Source organism: Elephas maximus, chromosome 3 (genome assembly GCF_024166365.1).
Source record: "Elephas maximus indicus isolate mEleMax1 chromosome 3, mEleMax1 primary haplotype, whole genome shotgun sequence".
Classification (NCBI taxonomy): Eukaryota; Metazoa; Chordata; class Mammalia; order Proboscidea; family Elephantidae; genus Elephas; species Elephas maximus.
In genome coordinates this window covers 72,682,671-72,702,692 of record NC_064821.1, presented here as the reverse complement: position 1 = coordinate 72,702,692, position 20,022 = coordinate 72,682,671, and the positions used below count along the sequence as shown (strand labels likewise).

The following is a 20,022-nucleotide window of genomic DNA, read 5'->3' as shown; positions in this document are numbered from 1 at the left end:
CTCCATCCCAACAGAAGCGCCAGAGGAAGCCCCAGTGGGGCTAAAGGGCTGGGGTCCTTGTCCTTTGCCCCATGTGCAGGGGAGGCAGGGGAGGGGGAAGAGGTGATGTTCTCTCACTCTGTCCAAGCCTTTTCTACTTAAGCACAGGCTGGTGCCCCTTCCCTTCCCAGTCTCTGCTCCAGGCTCCCTGGAGGCTGCTCCTGGGGTTAAGGCTTGCTCTTCCCACCCCGCCAGGGCCATCAAAGAAGTAATTTCTCCTCACACAGCTGGATTTGAATATGGAAACGATTTGTAATTACTCCAAGTCCTCCGGGGTAGGCGGCATTATCACCAGCGTGAGTCTGGAAGGGCAGGGACTCCTGGAAAAGGAGGTGGGGAAGCCCTGATGGAAGGAGACACCTCCAGGGAGGAGGTCCTGCCGTCTCCATCCAGTTCCCATAGCCCCTCCTGCCCTGCTGACTTCCCCATTCTGCTCTGAGAAGACCCTGGGGATGGGGTAACATCTCCGTCAGCCCCTCGTCCTGTCTGACCACCTGTTTTTCCTAGGGCATACAATTTTGTGGCTGAACGAATGGATACAAGAAGTCAGAGAGCCACCAAAGAACAGACAAAACACTGATCTATCTGGAGCCAGCCCCTCCTACTACCCCCATCCCAGCCGGATCCTGGGGGTTGGGGGAGGGCCTCAGGGATCCAGCTGCATCACATCTGCCAAAGACCTGCCTGGGTTTCTTTGGGTTCTGGGTCTCTAGTATGCTAACGATCATGAATACTCATAAGAGGGGGAGGCAGGCTCCCTAAAGGAGGGGAAGGGGCTAGACCTCTGGGGAACAGGGTCTTGGAGGCTCCTGAGGGTGTCCTTATGGGGACCCCATGTTTTGACCACTCTCTCTGCCTCTGCCCACCTCCTTGAGGCCCCAACCCCAGTAACCCTGTTGCCCATCACAGTGCATAAGTAAAGAGGGGGCCCACGGTCTCAGCTGGAAACCCTGGTGGCGTAGTGGTTAAGAGCTATGGTTCCTAACCAAAAGGTCAGCAGTTCAAATCCACCAGGTGCTCCTTGGAAACTCTATGGGGCAGTTCTACTCTATAGGGTAGAACCTGTAGGGTTTCTACGAGTCAGAATCGACTCCACCATTCTGACTCGACGGCAGTGGGTTTTTAGGGTCTCAGTTCAGACACCCTCTGTCCTCCTTGCAGCTCTCAGCACACACTGCAGATGGAGAGGCCTGCCTCGCTCAGCTTTCACGGTAGCAGTAGAGCCTCCAAACCCAGAATCACTGGGGTGTGTTTGAGGGTGCCCAGTAAGAACCCAGAAGCCCTGCATGCCAGCACTAGGTCCAATGCCCAGCCCTGCTTGGGCTCCCGCTGGGAAAGGGAAGGTACCAGGCCAGTCCTCCTCCCTGCCTCATACCAGCCCAGCCTTCCTCCCTGCCTCATAAAAAAAAAAACTAGCCTCATACTGCCTCATAAATTCCCTTAAGGTGACAGGTGAAATTCCTTCATCGCCCCTTATTACCTCCTTCCATTAAAGTCGATAATCTCTCACAATCACTCACAACAAATGTTACAGAGACCGCTGGAGAGCGAAGGACAGACAGAGGGAACAGGGGGTGGTTCTGTCTTCCTCTTCCAAGTACTGTCCCCGGGGGCACGCGGAGTCTTTCTGTCCAGTCCTGGTCTCCAGCGTGACACGACTCAAGGGACCCCAGTAGAGAGGTAGAGTTGGAGGTGGGTAGACTGGGGACTTCTTTGCCCTCCAGGTTTGGTCCCCTCTTGGCCAGAGAATCTTCAAAAAGTAAGGTTCCTGAGACCATTCCACCCTTACTGCGAAGCTGCCCCCTGCTGGCTTCTCCTTAGACCAGAGCTGTCCCTCTCTGACCAGAGCCATCTGATTAACCTACTTGTCTTTGGCTGCAGTGGTGTGTCCCCAGTCTGCCCACCTTCCTGGTGGCAACATGCCCAGGCCACAAACCAGGGCCCTGAGCCATGGGTATGTCCGTGGCCACCACCTGAACCATGTAGGCTCAGGCCCCACCCAACTGTCCCTGGGCACAGTGCCAGGGTGGGGAGGGGGTGGGTCTGTACATTTTGCTGCTTCTACACAAACAGATGCAACATGGGGGCACAGGGAAAGGCACTTGGAGAATATACAGATATTTAGAAAAACATGTAACATACTGCACACATGCAGCATCCCCGTGCCTAGGGACATGCAACATTGCAGAGTTTACACCAGAGTATGCACCAAACATAACACACTGCAGTGTGCAGATGTGGCTCCTACATAAGCTTGCACACATATAGTATCTCTGTGTACAGGAACAAGCAACATGCAATCAGGGTCTGAACACAGGTTAACACGCTGTGCAAGTGTATGGCGCTTGCATGCACAGAGCCAGGCAACATTGCAATGCACACAAAGGGCACCTGTATGCATAAGAATATGTAAAGTTCAGAGCAGACGAGTGACACTTGCATGCACAGGGGTGTCCAATATGGAATGTACATGAGGGGCACCTGTTTCAGCCCCCAGGGCCCTGGAGACCCTGGCTGCAAGAGATGTCTCCGACCATGGGTATCACTGGAGGGGCGTCCCGGATCGCCTCATCCTGCGGTCCAGGAGGCCGCGGGCGGGGCAAGGGCTTACCCCGGGCTTCTCCCGCGCCGGCGCCGGGGGTTCAGGGCGGGGGAAGAGGAGGGTGCGCTGCCTCGACAGGCGCTGCTCCCCCTTTAACAGGAGGCGGCGCGCCTCGCCCCCGCCCCCCGCCCCTTCTCCCGCGGCTCCTCGCGCCCGGCCCGGCGCGCGCCCCCTCCCGGGCCCGGCCCGCGCAGGCGCCGCGTCCCGCCTCGGCCGTCACTCGGCCCCGCGCGCGCTGCGGGCAGCGGCCGGAGCGGCTGGAGGAACCTGGCTTGGCGGCGGCAGCGGCGGCGGCGGCTCGAGGAAAACGAGGAGGATGCGGTTCCGGTTCTTGGGGTTCGGGGCTGCGGCCGCCGCCCGCGAATAGGAGGCGGCGCGCGGTGCGGGCGGCGCTCGGGGTGGGGAAGCGGGGGTCGGCGCGGCGAGGAGGCGGCGGCGGCAGGAGCCCGCGCCCGGCCCGGCGTCTGCCCGCCCGCCCCGCACTGCTCCGCCGCGCCTTTTCTGCACCCGCCGCTCCGCGGAGCGGGAGCCTCGGCCATCGGCGCGGCTGCTGCGAGCTGCCCCGCGCCCGGCCCGGCCCCCGCCTCAGGGATGGCAAACTTGCGCCCCTTGGCAGCCTCCGCCAGCGCCGGCCCCCGCTCCTGCTGCTGACGGCGCCCAGGTGAGTGCACGGCCCAGACCCTGACCCGGCCGCTCACCGAGCCCTCCGGCGCGGTCCCGAGTTTCCGCACCGGCCCGAACTCGGGGCGCTCCCCTAGCCCATCTCTGCTGAATTCTACCCCTCCGGGACTGAGTTCGTTTAGCAACCACCCACCCCCATCTCTCTGGGAACTCCCAAGCCTGGGGCCAAGGACCCCTTCATCTCTGATGAGTCCTTTTTCCTCCCCCTTCCCCAGCCTGGACCGACCCCCTTGCCCATCTCTGCTAACCCGCCCCCCCCAACTCCTGACCCAAACCGTACCCCCATCACCGTCTCGAGTCTCTATCTCAGCTCGGATCTCGGCAGTGCGACTCCGCCTTGATTAGAGCTCCTCTCTCCAACCTGCAGCTCGACTGTGTCTTCCTCCACCTCCCCTCCTAGTCTGGGTGCCGGACCATGCCCCCTATTCCCCACTTCATCTGTGCCCAGAGTCCTTCTTGTCCCCATCCATGTCTGTCCATAGTTACTGCCCTCCCCCACGCCCGTACCCCAACTGTGCATCCCTTCCATTTCTGCCCCGAGTGCCCCCTCCCCCCCTTATCTGCCTGGAGTCCCGCCTTCCCTCGCCTATCTCTGCTGCAAGTCCCCTCCCCCCTAGCCTAGACTTGGGGCCGTGTCCCCCGTGTCTGCTCCGAGCCCCCTCCCCTCCAGCCGGATCACGCTTGGATCTGCATCCCTGGCTCCTAGTGTCCATCTTTGGCAGGAGTCTGTCCATCACACCACCCCTCTCCTCCCACCCCTGGCATACAACCAAGGACCAGACGCACCCTCCCGCAGCCCCGGGGGCCGGCATGACTTGGGGGTTGTAGGCTGTCGAGTTGGCTGCCACTCCCGCAGTCAGCTAGGTCCGAGGGCACGGCCGCAGAAAGTCCTCGGCGCCGCGGCCGGTGCAGAGCGGGCGACCGGTCTGGTGCCCGCGGGGGGAGGGGTGCCCGGGCCGGGAGATGCCGCCTGCCTGCCCGCCTCTCCAGCTGCCAGCCGGGCCCCCGGGCGTACTCTGGCGCCCCCTGCCCGCGGCCCGCCCCTTCTCCTCCCATGGGCAACCCCAGGTTTCCGCAGCCAGGAGCAGCAGCGGTGGCTGCAGGACTGGCACTGGGAAGTCCCTAGGGAAATGAGGTTGGTGGGCGAGGCCCCCTCGTGCTACTTGTGCCCGGACACTCCTTGTTGTCAGGTCACATGCTCTGGGGGTGGGATGGGGTGGAGGGCTCGCCCCAGCAGCAAGTCAGGAGTCCTTTGAGGCATCAGGCACAGGCCAGTAGGACTAGCACCCTGGCTTCAGTAGGGTCCGGTTGGGCTTGTTTGAGCTCTGGTAGGTGTCCCTAGGGAGCCTCTGTGTACCCCAAGGCTGTCCCAGCGAGATGGGGAGTGTGGGCAAAGGTGGGCTCTGTCTGGCTTGGGGATGGAGCAGGCAGGCTGCAGTGGAGTCCACCCGACCCTACGATAGAGCAGGCACTTGGGAAGTGTCCCCTGTGCTACTGAAGAGGTGGTAGAGCAGTGTGAATTCTGGACACGGTATGCCCTTGTGAGGAGGGGGGTGAGGGAGGGTCTCCTCTAGACCAAGTTGGAGGAGGATGTCTTCCCCTCTGCTTCCCTTCTCTCCTCCTTCTCCTTCTTTCTCTCTCCCACTCCCATTACTTTTCAAAAAGGGACAGGCCTAGCCCGGGGGTGTATATATATGGTAGGCATTTCTGTAACACAAAGTGAGGTCCTAGCTGGTCCCTGCCCCTTTTCCAGCCTCCCAGCCCCCAGGTAATTGAGCTGATTAGCTAGGAACTCAGCTTTTGGTCAGATGATCTGGGTTCAAAGGCTGTGTGACCTGGGCAAGCTACTGAATCTTTCTGAGCCTCTGTTGCCCTTCTGTAAAATGGGTCAGTGATCACTGCCTCATATAGTTGCTGGGAGAATGAAATGAGATTGTATAGAGTGTCTGGCACCTAGCAGTGCTCAAAAATGATAGGTGTGTTGGTCTGTTCAACCCCAAAGTCAACCCCTCCCCCACCTTATGCTCTGAATTCCAGAGAAACACAAAACAGGTTCTGGTGTCTTCACCCCGACCAACTTCCAGAGTAATAAAGCCAGAAAATACCTCCAGCTCCAGTAGTTTCAGTGGGTCCCCCCCGCCATCCTGCAACATCCCATTGGACCTCTCTGGGGTACCATCTGGATAGGGGAGCATCAGTGAATGCCAGGCACTGTCTCCAAGGCCCTGGTTCAGGTGTAGAGGCTGGGGAGGTGGGGTAAGTAAAGAGAAGAAATCTGTGTCAAGGCCCCCCAAAGGCATGCTGCCTTGTGTGTGTGTGGGGGGGGTGCCCTGCACCACAGAGGAGCTTCCACCTCCCCCCAGAAGGTTAGACACAATCAGGAACTCCCAGGATACTGTGCAGAGGGATAGAGCTCCAGGTCAGAGTTAGAGGGTGGCCTGGACTGAGGGCCCTCGACTTTTGAAGAAACCTGGCTTTGGCATGAAGGGGTTGGTGAAGGGTGGATAAGGGGAAGAGAGGGGCCTCGAACCGGTGACGTCTGCTCAGCTGGAAGTCCTGTGGACAGTGTGGCTGGACCGGAGTCCCACCGGGGAGTAGGCAGCCTCCCAGCCACCCGCCTGCCAGGGCAGCCCTGACATTGGGGAACAAAAGCTTTCGGTTCCTGTAGCAACGGAGGCTCCAGCTGCTGCAAAGTTCCGGGGAGGCAGGCGGAGGGTGGCTGAGTCACCGCCCCCTCCCCCGCCTCCCGCGCGGCACCGCCCCCGGGGGTTGGGGGCTGCCCGTTCCGCCCCTACCCCCGCTCTGCCTGCCTTTACTCCTTGTGGCCTAGGGGAGGCTCCTGGAGGCCCCCTCCTCCGACAGACCCCCAGGAGGGAGACAGAGCGGCCCTCTTTGCCAGTCCGAGGAGAACAGGCCGCTGGCGAGGGGTGGTTCGCCCCTCTGCTCAGTCCCGCCCACCAGCTCAGAAGGCCCCGAGGAGGGTGTGCTCCCTCTCGGATTCCCGAGCTCCAGGAGAGGGGCCCCTTGAGGACCCCCCCCCCAGCGGGGTGCGCAGGCAGGAACCCAGAGGCCTCGAGTGGGGGGCGTCCCTGTCCGTGTAGCGGCCTGGGTCCCGACGGGGAGCGATCACCCGGGAGGCAGAGGGTGAGTGACGGGCAGGCGAATTGGAGTTGCCAGGTGGATAAACGCGACGGAGGTGCGCGCCGCCGCGGCCCCCGCCCCCTCACGGCCTCTCCCCCGCCCGCAGCCCGGCTCCCAGCCGCCCCTGACCCTGCTCACCGCATCCTGGCCGATTGGGCCCGATCCCTGGGATCCCGGAGACCTGGCCCTTGCCCTGAGGCGCCCCTCCCCGACGCTCTAGGCCCCCCTTAGCTCCACTCTCCCCAGTCTAGTCTGGCCACTTCACCAGCTTCGAAAGCCTAGGATTCCTTCATTGGTGCAGAAGGGAAGCTCGAGGCTGGGCAGGCTGGTGGGGTCTGGGAGGAAAGGCACATGGAGTAAGGGCCTGAGTGTTCTTGGGCAGAGAGTGGGATTCTCGGGTCTGCTGAGGGAGGGGGGCATGCGGTGAAGTGAGCCCTTAGCGTGAGAAAAGGGTCCCTGAGATTACTGGGACCAACCCTTCACTCACCTCAGCCCAGAGAGGTCCTGAGGAAGAAGGCCTTTTGATCTTCCTCTCCATCAGCCTCCTTCTGACCCAGGAAGCTCTTCCTCAGAACTGATCTCCATACCTCTTCTCTCTAGCTCTTGTTCTGAGGGCTTTGTGGTCTTGCTGGGCTTGGAGGTGGGAAAGCCACTCTTGTGGTTCAGCCTTCCCAGAGGCAGCGGTGACCTCAACCTCAGCGGGAAGGAGGAGAGAGTTTGTGAGGTTCTGAGAAGAGGGAGGAGAGCCCACCATGTGCCAGGCACATGCTGGGAACTGGTCAGGAGGCTGAAGGAGAAGAAATATGCAACCCCGAGGGCAAGGATTATGGTCTCCATTCCTCATAGGGGGAACTGAGGCCCAGAGAGGTTAGTCATATATGGCTAGTAATCACTTGGACTACCTGTGAGGTGGAAATCCTTCTAGGTGTCCCCTTCTAGGTTCCCTCACAGGGCAGTGGCTCAGGACAATGGCTCTGGGTCAGTGCCAGAGGAGAACAGGCCTTTGGCCATACACACCCAGGAGGGTTTGAATGAATCACTGGCTGTCTCTGACCTAGTTTGGGATTTCATGAGGTGGGGAGTGATATAAAAAGGAACCCCTAAAGGGTCTTATGTTGCAGCAGAAACAATAAGGGTCATAACTACACAGGTTGGAAATCCTAAAAGGAGTGCGAAGGGCGTGTCTGAAGAGGACTGAGCGGAGGAGGGGGCTTGGGCTGGGTTTAGAGGTGGCCCGGCTCTGAGGAAGCCAGGCTGGGGCTCTGCAGGAGTGGACCTAGTGCTTCTTGATGGGTTGGCCCTATGTAGTAGGGAGCAGCAGAGTTCCAGGAGGTGGGGCTGGGTGGCCGAACCCCCAGTTTCAGGAACACAAAGGTAGGAGCAATAGGTCAGATCACATCTGACCCTTAGCTGTCATGTGCTGAGCCCCAAAGGGCCAGATACCTGTGTATATTCTTGAGAGTACATTTGCATCTCTGTGCATGTGTACAAATATCTGACTCTTTACACCCTTGTACACCTGAGTGTGTGCACTCTGTGTGCATATGAGTTCATGCATCTGCGGTCCACACTGACCTGTGTGCTTGTCTGCCTGTTCATGTGCAGAACACCTGTAAATGTCTGTCTGTGCATACGTCAGTGCACACATGCTTTCGTGTGCATGTCTTCATGGCACAAGGATGTTCAAGCTCAGGCGTGCTGGTGCGTGTGGGGAGGCTCCCCGACCTGCTCTAAGTGGGGGAGGGGAAACCAGTTATAATGAGCCCCCACCTCCCCTCCACTGAGCCTCAGCCATGGCCTGAATTTTGCAGACTGCTTAAAAATAATTGGGGGCAGCAGGGGGATTGGATGTCACTCATCATCAGCTGCTGGCTTTGCTGGTGCTGCAGCAGGCTGGGTGGGCTGAGCGGTTCAGGACAGGCATGATGTAGGGTGAGGAAGACCAGGGCTCTGGTCCCTGTTTCAGCTCTGGGGTGGTGGGGGGGGTGGAAAGGAGGGGTGGTCAGGATGAGGGGCCAGGGACGCATAGCCTCTTCTGGCTTCTGCTGAATAATGCCAGGCAGGGCTTTGGAGGAGATTGAGGAGGCTTCTCCTCAGTGAGTGGGTCTGTGCTGAGCTTCCTTCCTCACTCCCCCCCGCCCCCGCCCCCGCCCCGTACAGCTGGGGAGGGGCAGAGGGCCTGTTTGGGCCTTGGGCCGACTTAGAGGCACAGCGAATGGGATCTGGGGCAGAGAGGAGCTCCATCAATGCTGTACAGGGGTTGGAATTTTGGAGTTCTGGTTTCTGCATGGAGCGCTGGTGGCCCAGTGGTTAAGTGCTATGGCTGCTAACCAAAAGGTTGGCAGTTTGAATCCACCATCCCGTTCTTGGAAACCCTATGGGGCAGTTCTGCTCTATTCTACAGAGTCACTATGAGTAGAAATTGACTCAGTGGCAATGGGTAGTTGCTGGGTACCCCCTCCGCACCCGCCCCCCCCCCCCAGCCACGATTTAGACTTCTGAACAGCCAAGTGGAAATCTGTCCCCGGGGAGCAGCTATATCTTGGGAAATCTAACCACACCTGTGAATTATCCTTCTCTTTGTAATTCAGTTCCCAGATCTGGCCTGAAGCCTGAGCAGCAAGGAAAGGGAAGGAGCAAGAGACTATTGGTGAAAGAGAGAGAGAAACCTAGGCTGGGGCCTCAGGCTCTGGATTCCAGTCCCAGCTGTTGTGCAGTCTTGAGCATTACTGCCCTTCTCTGAGCCTCATCTTTTCCCCTCTCACGTGAACAGCCATGTTCTAGGGGCCCATTCTGTGCTGTAGGCTATGCTGTGGGCACGGAGAAGGGAGGGAGTGTAGATTGCTCAGGGGGCAGGGCTGGAAGTGGAGCTGAGCCAGACCAGGGGCCAGGCTCCACTTTCTGGATCCCTGTGGGTACAGGCTGGGCAGGCTGTGGGCAGTGGCTCCACACTGGGAGGGTATCTGCAAATCTCCCACTCCGGCCCCCTTGTCCACTCTGGCCTGTGCGTGTGTCTGTCAGGGTAGGACTTGGGTCCGAGTTGCCTTCCGACACTCTGAGTAAGTTCACACCTGCTGGAAGCTCAGCTTAGTGCAGACACTTTGAAGGGAGGTAGAAATCAGTAAACCCTGGTTCCTGCTCTTAGGAGATTGAAGACTCAAGAGATGAGCAAGCTAGCCCTGGAGAAATAGCAAGGGGTAGAGATCATGATAGAATGGTTAAGCGCTGGACTACTAACCAGAGGGTTGGTGGTTCAGACCCACCTAGAGGTGCCTTGGAAGACAGGCCTGGGCATCTGCTTCCAAAAGATCACAGCCTTGAAAACGCTATGGAGCAGTTCTACTCTGCACACATGGGGTTGCCATGAGTCAGAACTGACTTGAAGGCAGCTAACAACAACGAAGGTCATGACTGTTGATGCGGACTTTGAGGCAAGGGCTGTGGAAGCTAATAGCAGAGAGATGGTTTAGTGGCCTCACTGGGGGGAAAAGCAGGCCCTGAGCCAGGCCTTGGAGGATAACCCTACATGGGCAGGAAGGGAAGAGGAAGGTAAGGGGGGAATTATTGCCCCCATTTTGCAGATGAGAAAACTGAGGCCTACAAGGGTCACCCAGGTAGTAGGTAGCCGGCCAGGCTGGGGCTTAAGCCCAGCAGCCTTTTCCCAGTGCTCCTCCCCTCATTTCCACCAGGAAGTCCACAGCAAAGATACACATGATGTTCACACTTGCGATACCCTCCCATGGGCATGGCCAGTCCCTGGCACACTGGTGGTAACCCACCCCTTTCTCTCCCACTCAGCAAAGCAAGTGAGTGCCAATGACGTTGTTCTAGGAATAACCTTGAATTGCTTTGATTTATAAAAAAGCAAATCATTGTCAAACATCACCACTTTGACAATTACTGCTGGATTATGCATGACACACCTCACAGCTGATCACGACACACTGTGACTGAGAGCGACAGTTAGGGAGAATAAGGGTGGGGTGGTGGGAATGGGGCTGGATGTGAATGTCAGGCCGAGACCCTTGTGGTTGATGGGGTTGACTGTGAGGAACCATGGAGTAATAATAACGACAACAACAACTCATGCTTATGAAGTGCTTACTAGATTGCAGGTCATCTGTGGAGTGCTTTTCCTCACCTGTTTCATTTAATCCTTGTAGGAAACTGTGAGATAGGCACTATCACTGCTCTGTTTTACAGTTAAGGAAACTGAGCCTCAGAGAGGTCAAGCTTCTTGCACTAAGGTCATACAGGTGGGCCTGGGGGACTTAAAAGAACATGGTCTTAACCACAGGCCCACTCCCTATAGCTAGCCACAGAAGGTTCAGAGCCTAGGCAGCCTGCTGACCACTGTCTTTCTCCACAGGGCAAGGGACATAGGATGACCCCAGCCTGTCCCCTCTTACTGTCTGTGATTCTGTCCCTGCGCCTGGCTGCCGCCTTCGACCCTGCCCCCAGTGCCTGCTCTGCCCTGGCCTCAGGCGTGCTCTACGGGGCCTTCTCACTGCAGGACCTCTTTCCAACCATTGCCTCGGGCTGCTCCTGGACCCTGGAGAACCCCGACCCTACCAAGTACTCCCTCTACCTGCGCTTCAACCGCCAGGAACAGGTGTGCACCCACTTTGCCCCCCGCCTGCTGCCCCTGGACCACTACCTGGTCAACTTTACCTGCCTGCGGCCGAGCCCTGAGGAGGCAGCGGGCCAGGCAGAGTCGGAGGTGGGGCGGCCAGAGGAAGAGGAGGAGGCAGCAGCGGGGTTGGAGCTGTGCAGTGGCTCCGGCCCCTTCACCTTCCTGCACTTTGACAAGAACTTCGTGCAGCTGTGCCTCTCTGCTGAGCCCTCAGAGGCCCCACGCCTGCTGGCGCCCTCCGCCCTGGCCTTCCGCTTTGTTGAGGTCTTGCTCATCAACAACAACAACTCCAGCCAGTTCACCTGCGGTGTGCTCTGCCGTTGGAGTGAGGAGTGTGGCCGCGCTGCGGGCAGGGCCTGTGGCTTTGCCCAGCCGGGGTGCAGCTGCCCTGGTGAGGCAGGTGCTGGCCCTGCCACCACCACACCTTCAGGTCCTCCTGCTGCCCACACCCTGTCCAATGCCCTGGTGCCCGGGGGCCCAGCCCCACCTGCTGAGGCCGACTTGCACTCTGGGAGCAGCAATGACCTGTTCACAACTGAGATGAGATATGGTGAGTGGGAGCTGGGCCCTAAAGGGTGGTGTGTGTGGGGGCCTGAGGGTGCCCATTGGTGCCCATCCTGGCAGGTGCTGGGGCTATTCATGTAGTCATTCACTGATTTCCCTTGGTGTCCAGCCTTGTCCAGATGTTGAGGTCACTGAGATGGATTGGGGTCAGACCTCATGCTTCAAGAGTTTGCAGCCTAGGGCGGAGAATGAGGGTGCAAGTGAGATAATGCAGAGTGATCAGCATAAACACAGGGAGGGAACCCCCTAACTGGATAATCAGGGAAGGCTTCCTGAAGGAAGCAATTTGGGAGCAAAAATTGGAAGAACATGTGGATGTGTGCCAAAATAAAGGAGTAGTGAGGGTGTTCCAGGCAGAGGGAGCAGCGTGTACAAAGGCCCAAAGCTGGGAGTGACCGTGGCAGGCCCTGCTCTGCAAGTTGACGAGTTTGCCTGTAGGCTGGATTACACAGGGAGCGGGGACATACATGGGTCAGTGATTTTTGGCAGTGGCCCCAGGGTCAGGGCAGACGAAGGCAAAGAAGAGCGTGCCTGGGTGAAGAGGCCTGAGCTTCGTGGTGGCCTTGGAGGGCTGGGCTGGCTTTGCTCCCAGCAACCCTTGTCTCCCCGCTCTGGGCCCATGTCTTCTGGGACTGAGGCTGCCAGCTGCTAGAGCTTCCTGCTGACTGGGCAAAAGCTCTGCGAGCCCTTGAGTCCTGTCTGCTCCCTCTCCCACCCCACCCCTCAACCACGGTTGCCTTCCACCTACCCTCCTTCCTGCAGCTTCAAAGCCCCAAACCCTCAGCTGACTCCTGCATTCCTACTGAACAGTGCTGGGCTAGGGACTGGGCAGGTGGCCTGGCAGGGAACAGCAGCTGAGGACATAGGGTGGGAGGGAGGCAAGCCTGGGACCTGGTCCCCATCCCTGGTACTGACAGGGAGACCCCTCTCCTCTCTGGGTCTCAGTTTCCCCATCTGGGATAACATGCTGGCCTGTCATCATGAGGATCAAGGACATAGGGGTGGAAGTCAGGAGAGGCATCTGGATTTCCCGGAGGGCATTTATGAGGAGGCAGGGGTCTGGTCTGGGGGCTGTAGGAGGCCTGGAAAACTGAGGTGAGCATTTTGCCTCTGCCCAGCTCTGCTTTGGAGGCCAGACCCCTGGAGTTAGAAACTACCTTTGGCTGTCACCTTGAGTGAATTCCTTTATGTTTTTTGGATATCAATTTCTTCATCTGTAAAATGGGCAGATATTTCTATGATTTAATTAGACGGATAGTTATCATGACAACCAGTGCTCTGGGAGGGTGGGGGCTTCTTAGCCTCCCTACGAGACAGCCGGCATTGTGTCCATCCATGACAAGTGCCCAGGGGCTCTTCTCTGGCCTCTCCCCCAGGCCAGCTTGGCCTCTAACAGCGGTCGATGAAGCCGTCGGAGTGACAGCCAGGCTGTGGGCAGGTTATGGGCCCTGGAGGCTGACCTGGGATTTAGTGCCTGCAGGAAGAAATTGAATTTCGCTTCTTTGTCGAACATCGGCAGAGAGCACCAGGCGTATATCAGAAGGTTTATGGCTCTTCCTGCCTGGCGGCCATTGCCTATCACACTCTGCAGGGGCCTCCCCCATGGTGCTCAGTTGAGGGCAGCTTCTTTTGTCTGGCTTTCCCTGTGGTCCCTCGGCCCAGTGGTCCGCAATGGATGGAGCAAGGCTCTGTCCTCATGGGCGGGCACCATCTGGGCAGGCTGCCATGTGGAGCATAGAGCCAGGAGCAGCCAGCTGGGCTGGGTGGAAGCCGGAAGCAGGAGTTGGTTAGTAGCCGAGGTGTCTTTGGGGGTCAGTGAGGCCAGTGATGAGAAGGGCACCCTAACTGGGCCTCCCCACTATCCTCAGAGCCTCTGCAAGGGCCTCTGGGACTGGAGAGGGGTGGAGATGAGATGCTTGATTGTTTTTAGTCATGAGGCCTGGTGTCATCTCTGAGCAAGGAGCCTTGACCTGGGACTCCCAGCTGTTCCCAAGCCTGACCTCTGCTCTTACCCTTGTCCTACTTGGCATGTCTCAAGATTTCTCCATGGGGTTGCCTGCAGGGAGGGCCCCTCTGGGGAGCAGTGTAGGGTGATACGGCATCAGCCATGGACTCATGTGGTGCACTGGTGCCCTGAATCTTGCTCGCCCAGTCCCTTCCTCTCTCCTTGTCCCCCTTCCTGCCCAACCTCTCTGAGCAACTTGATGCTAGCACATGGGTGGCAGCCACATGACTTAGTTTGTTCCATGTGGCAGGAGTGTCTGAGGGTTGGTGGCATTGTCAGGGCCCAGAGCACTCTGTGCCTGGTGGCAGCAACACCTTTGCCAGGCCCTTGGCCTTGCCTCCATCCCCTTACCTCTCCACCTGGACCAGCTGGACATATATACCTGCCACAGGAGAGTGGGCTGGCATGTGGAACTGGCCAGTCTGAGAGCAAGATTCGTGAGGGCAGAGGTGAGCAGGAGTGAGACCCCTGGCCCTGCCCCTCTGGCAGGTACTGGGGTAGGGGCTGTGCTTACGTTCTCCAGAACATCCGGAGTAGGCCACACGGGGTAGGGCTGGGCTGGTGCTGGAAGAGCAGCTGGGCTGGGAGCTGGTGGGTAGTGATGGGGTGGTGGTGCCTGGGCCTGCCTCAGTGCCGCGTGGATTTGACAAGAGGGTACAGACGCCTGTTAATTTCACGCAAACTGCCTTTGATAGATCTCTTGTTATTTTTGGTGAGTTGAGCCATAAATTTGTGCCATCTTGCTGCCGCAATCTGTTAAGTGGGGGGAAAGGAAGAAAGGGAAGGCAGGCAGGAAGAAACTCGGCAGAGGACTGGCACGGAGGCTGGCTGAGGCCAGGGCAGGGAGGTGGGTTGCCAAGGGAGGGCCAGCTGCAGAGCCTAGTTCCCGGGGGCTGGCCACCAGCCTGAAGCTCCTGCCCATTGACCCTCCATTCCTGAGGAGGCACTGTGCAAAGTGACAGTAGGGAGAAACCCCCTCCCTCCTCTGCTGTACACCCTACCTGTCCCCAGGGGTACTGTTCTGCCCTTGGGTGGCTGGGTGCTGCTAGCCCACCCTCCCCACTTCATCCAAGCTCCTTTCTGAGGCCATAGCCACCAGTTGAGCCTGGTGTCTCCTGAGTGTTGAGGCTGGGAGGCAAGAGTGAGTTCAAATCCTGGCTCTGCCACTGCTGCTGTGTGACTTGGACAAAGTACTGTTCCTCTTGGGGCCTCAGAACCCCAGTTCTCTGTGGGTCACTTCCCTGATCCAGCTACCGGTGACTCCTCATTGCTGCCCAAACTCCTTAGCTTGGCATTCAAGCTCCACCCTGGCCCAGCTGTGCCTGCTTTTCAGCTTTCCCTTTAATACTTTGCTGTCAGGGCTCCTCATTGCTCTCTGAGCCCCCACTTTCAGGCCTCCCTGCCTTTCCTTGGGCTGTTTCCCTCACCTGTAGTATCCTTTGCCCTTGGTTAGCTGGAGCTTCCATCTTTACATGCACAGCTCAAGCCCCGTCCCCTCCAGAAAGCGGCCTCTGACCTGCCCAGCCTGGTCCCAAGACTGGCCTCTCTCCTCTGCTGCCCTCCTTTGGCCAGCTTGGTCTGGTGACAGGAAGTAAGGCTGTACTTGCCTGCTTGGGCTCAGACAGAGGGGAGGCAGGGCCTCTCTCAGCATGGGGTTGGGGAGACCAGCACGTGCTGTGGCATTTCCTCGAAGGTGCTTCTAGCCAGAGCTCGGCTGAGTTTCCTGTGCATGCCTTTGCCCTGGAGCTCCTCTTGCCACCACAGTGTGGGGAGGGGGCACAGACTCCCCTGGACATCCTCAGCCGGGACTGAGCTCCCACCAATCCATTCCGCACATCTTCATGTTTTTGTCTGGGTGAGATTGTGCCAGGCCTTGGACCAGCTCTGGGAGAACGAGACCTGAGATGAACAAGATTGGACTTGTAGTTGGGGAGAATGCAGTGGTCTATGGTGCTGGTCAAGGCGACAGACTAAAGTCGCCCAGCCCCTGGTTCGGTTCCTGACCCCACCACTTACTAGCTGTGTGGCTGTGGGCAAGTTACTTCACCCACATTTCCTCACTGTCTAAAGGGGATGAGGCATTGTGGTTCAGTGGTAGAAGTCTTGCCGTTCATGCGGGAGACCCGGGTTCGATTCCTGGCCAATGCACCTCATGTGCAGCCACGCAGGCCTCTCAGTGGAGGCACTGTGATGCTAAACAGGTTTCAGTGAAGCTTCCACACTAAAATAGACTAGGAAGAAAGGCCTGGTGATCTCCTTCCAAAAATCAGCCGTTGAAAACCCTATGGATCACAACAGTCCAATCCGTAACCGATTGTGGAGATGGCATGGTGCGGGACCGGGTGGCATTTTGTTCCGTTGTACATAGGGCTGCCCTGAGTCAGGGGTGACTCAATGGCAGCTAACAACAAATAATGGGGATAGTGAAAGCTATTCCACCAAGTAATGGGGAGGAATAAACAAGAGAATGTGGGTAGTGTGCTTAGCACAGTGCCTGGCACATGATACATCCCAAATAAATAGTTGCTGTGCCATCATCGTGACTGTACATATGTTGGTGTCGGGCAGAGGGGGTAGGAGAGTGAGGGGTTAAACCATGAAGGGGCGCAAATGTCTAAAAAAAGTGACGCCGAGTTGGGTTTTGCGGAGTGAATAGAAATTCGCTAGCCTGTGAAGTTCTCTTTAAATTGAATTACTTTTTAAATTTAATATGTCTAAAAAGGAAATTTTATATCCGAAGTGGCAAAAGAATATCGCTTACCTTAAATAGAAGATAACCGAAGAAACCACCACAGTGAAAACAAAGCGGCATATTAAATCCCAGCTAGATGCTGTTTCCTTCTCTCAATTTGTTGGAAAGAGAAATTAGCAAGTGCTGGAGATGTGTTAAAGTCTAGCACCACACAGACTTTATCTTTCATGCACTAGGAAGGATTAAAAGTAAGGTGATCGGATAACATCATCTAAACAGGGATACTCTTGAGATTATAAGGGTGACTGAGATAGGTACTATTAATTACTTCAGGGCAGCAGGCATAAACCAGACTATCCCGGGCAAATTGGCAAATAGTCACCCTGATAAATTAAAAGAGATCTGGAAAGGGGCTAACTTCCTCAATCCATGATCCCGCGTTATTTAATGGCGCATCTGTGAGCCATCCCAAGGCCTCTCCCACCCCACGCTTTGGGAAACCCTGCGTGAGGCAGACAAGATGGAGAAGGGCTTTTGAGGTAGAGGAAACAGCCTGTGCAAAGGCGTGAAGGTGTGAAACATGCTGAATGTAGGGAGCTATAAGTAGACGGAGCTGCTGGACCATAGCCTCAGTGGTGGCAGGTGGGGCTAAGGACATGGGCCAGCCTTGACTGCTGCCCCAAGGCCCCAGCACCTTGTTCTGTTGGTCAAGGGCTTTAATTAAGGCAGCAAGAAGCTGGGCATCGTGGGGGAGGCAGAATGAGTCAGATGTGGTCCCTGCTCTCTAGGAGCTCCTGGCCGCATGGGGGAGGTGGCAGAGACTCAGCGAGCTCTCATGTGAGGCTGGGTGGACAGGCCAGCAGCAGGGCTTGGGGAGGAAGAGTCATTGGAAGGGGAACTGACCTTCTGTCTGGGTGTCTGGTCTCATAAAACCATAGCCGTTGAGTCAATTTCGACTCGTAGCGACCCTAAAGGAGAGAGTAGAACTGCCCCATAGGGTTTCTAGGGCTGTAAATCTTTACAGAAGCAGACTGCCACATCTTTCTCCCACAGAGCAGCTGATGGGTTCGAACCACCTACCTCTCAGTTAGCAGCCAACTGCTTTAACCACTTCGCCGCCAGGGCTCCTTTATAGGTCTCACAGGGGGCTACATTGAGCTGCAAGGGTAGAGCCTGGAATTTTCAAAGGCCAACTCCCTTCTTCCATGCCTGAGCCCTCGGGATTCATGTGGGGAGCCATGGAGGGTGGGACAGAGCTAAATCTCAAAGGGATCACTTGGTGCCGTTCAGGGCTCCAGGTCTGGCATCAGGGAGGGTGCAGAGAGCCCTGGGGATAGGACTTTGTAAACGGCAATGCTCTCTCCTTATGGAACTGATGATTATTGTGGTTATTTTTAACATGCTTATGACAAATGAGGCTGAGGGGCTGGACTGTAAAGTTTGGAGTGCAGGGTCTGTGGGACAGAGAGTAGCAGGTGTCAGCAGTCCTGCTCAAGTGGCAGAGAGCCTGTGCCCCCGCCCACTGGTTTCAGGGGTGAGACAAGGTAACGTCTGTATGATTAGTGCAGAGGAACCCCCAGGGATAGCTGGCCCATGTTTCTGAGTGCCTGTCCTGTCCCTGGCTCCCCAGGGCTAGGCCTTGCCTGTGAGAGGGGCCAGGAAGATTGAGACCCTCCCTCAGGGTTCACAAGACAGATGAGCCCAGGATACTCCCAGGCACAGCAAGAGGAAGCCTGGGGCATAGGCCATGAAGAAGGGGCCAGCATGCCTAGACCTCTGTGTGGTCAACCTATGAAGGCTTCCTGGAGGAGGTAGCATTTGGCATGTAGAAGATTTGGGTATTGAGATGGAGGAAGAGCATTCCAAGGGAGAGAGAATAAGCATTAGCAGATGTGTAGAGGAAAGAAAACATTTGCCTGTTCAAGGGATTAAAAAAAAGGGGGTGACAACTCATTTTCATTAAGAGCTTGTCGTGCTCCAGGCAGTCCATACCTCTTGTCTAATTTAATCCTCATAGTGAACCTATGTGATAGGAAGTGTCGTCCTTATTTTCAGTTGATGAATCTGAAGCTCAGAGAGATGAGGTGACTTGCCCAAGGGCACACAGCAAGACAACTGAAAATCAAACCCACATCTGCCTGTCTCCAAAATCTGTACCCTTCCCACTGACCCACCTCGCCTTGCGGTATGCTTGGTTGCATGGTAGGAAAGGAAAACAGGGCTGGACAGGTCACAGGGCCTGCAGCATGTGGGCCCAAATACCAGGCTCTGAGAGGTTTACACTGTAGGCTGTAGCAGTGGGAGCCACTGAAGGTTCCTCAGCAGGGGAGTCATATGGCCGGAGCTGGACTCCCAGAGGATCATTTTGGAGGCTACAGAGGAAAATCAGACTCCCATCCTGGTGGAGAGGGGGTCAGACGTGCAAAGGAACAGTTAGAAAATGGTGTGAAGACAGGATAATAAAACAAGTACCAGGGGCTTTGGAGGGAGGGTAGTGACTCCGTGCCCATGGGAATTAGGGAAGGCTTCTCCAAGGAGGCCCAAGTTGAGCTGTATTTGGTCAGAGCTAGTGCAGGCCTGGGTTCAAATCCCACTGCAGCCTCTCTCCCTTGTCTCACCCCTGATTAGTAAAATGGGGGAAACCAGTCCTAACGAGGCTTCAAGGAGATGTTGTAGAGTGCACAGTGACTGGCACGTAGGAGTTGTTTACTAAATGTTACCTTTAAGAAGTGGCTGAGCGGGGGAAGTGTGTCCTGGGCAACAGGCATCATCTATATACTGGGAAAGCCGATTGGTTGCAGGACAGTGAGCACCCAGCTGAGCTCACTGGACAGACATTTGGGGGGTGGCTAGGGGCATCTGCTCCTCTTCCTGGACCCCTCCATGTCCTCCTGGACCCTGCCTGGCTCTGCTTCCTCTCTGGCTCCCCCTGTTCCGGACCCAGAACTGGTTGGGGCCTGTATGTGGTTCATGCTGAATAAATGTCTAATTCAGTATATGACACCTGTGGTCTTCTCTGTCTTCTCCCCACTTTGAGGGAGAATGGCCTTTGCATTACTGAGTGGAGGAGAATCAATTGCTGGCCTCTCTGTTGAGCGGGGTGGGCAGAGTATGGAAGGGAAGGCTGGTCACCCTAGGCCCCAGCTGGTGGCTTTGGGCATATTCTTTCCCTTCTCTAGCACAGTCCAGGGGCTTCAAAGCCACCCCAGGAGATGGGAAAGGTGCTCAAGAGCTGGATTTGGGGACATGCTCTGATTTTCAAATATGGTAGATTCTGGAGACCACCAACACCACCCTTGGCTAAATAGTGGGCCGGCCAATGGTTGATGTGTGGTTGACAGAGAACACGGGCCACAGGTACCAATGTGAGTCCGTGACGAGCAGGTCAGGCTGGTCTCCTACATTTCCTTTTTTGATGAGCCAGTGGATAGGCAGGAGGGGGTTGCCAGAGACAGGTGATGGACAAGATGCTGAAACAAGAGCTGGATGAGAGGACTCAGCTGGACCTGCAACAGGTGGAAGTGTCTCCTGAGTGTTTGTTAATAAATGAGTATCAGACTTGGGGTGGTCTAGGTGGAGGCTTCAGAGTCCTGTCTTTGAGCCTGTCTTCGCAGTACCTGTGGTGAGCGCTGGCTCATCTAATTTGTGATGCTGGTGCTGGTGGG

General features: G+C 56.9%; 2 protein-coding genes across 12 annotated transcripts in view; both read left to right on the top strand.

Annotated features, from left to right (window-relative positions):
- The first annotated feature begins 2,574 nt into the window (after window positions 1–2,574).
- LOC126071296 (translation initiation factor IF-2-like) lies at window positions 2,575–6,694 on the top strand. The gene is made up of 4 exons (XM_049875526.1): window positions 2,575–3,302; window positions 3,538–3,646; window positions 3,940–4,512; window positions 5,921–6,694. The coding sequence occupies exons 1-4, from the start codon at window positions 2,575–2,577 to the stop codon at window positions 6,692–6,694; spliced, it is 2,184 nt and encodes a 727-aa protein (XP_049731483.1).
- The window catches only part of ADGRB2 (adhesion G protein-coupled receptor B2), a 39,005-nt gene continuing 22,037 nt past the window's right edge, over window positions 3,055–20,022 (top strand). For 5 of the 11 annotated variants that reach the window (XM_049878582.1, XM_049878581.1, XM_049878580.1 and 2 more), the window contains exons 1-2: window positions 3,221–3,302; window positions 10,833–11,646. In XM_049878582.1, the coding sequence (XP_049734539.1) occupies window positions 10,848–11,646 (799 nt within the window). In that variant the 5' untranslated portion in view covers window positions 3,221–3,302; window positions 10,833–10,847. Of the gene's footprint in view, window positions 3,303–4,433; window positions 4,458–6,141; window positions 6,467–6,492; window positions 6,519–10,832; window positions 11,647–20,022 lie in introns of those variants that run through there. The other 6 variants (XM_049878587.1, XM_049878584.1, XM_049878583.1 and 3 more) reach the window with 4 other exon arrangements.

What these genes read in the sequence shown, in the direction of transcription:
- LOC126071296 (XM_049875526.1), top strand. Translation starts at nt 2,575, where the DNA reads ATGGGTATCACTGGAGGGGCGTCCCGGATCGCCTCATCCTGCGGTCCA. An exon ending in CTGCTGCTGACGGCGCCCAG is followed by an intron (nt 3,303 to 3,537) that starts GTGAGTGCACGG and finishes CCCCTTCCCCAG; the next exon opens with CCTGGACCGACCCCCTTGCC. An exon ending in CGGACACTCCTTGTTGTCAG is followed by an intron (nt 4,513 to 5,920) that starts GTCACATGCTCT and finishes ACCGGGGAGTAG; the next exon opens with GCAGCCTCCCAGCCACCCGC.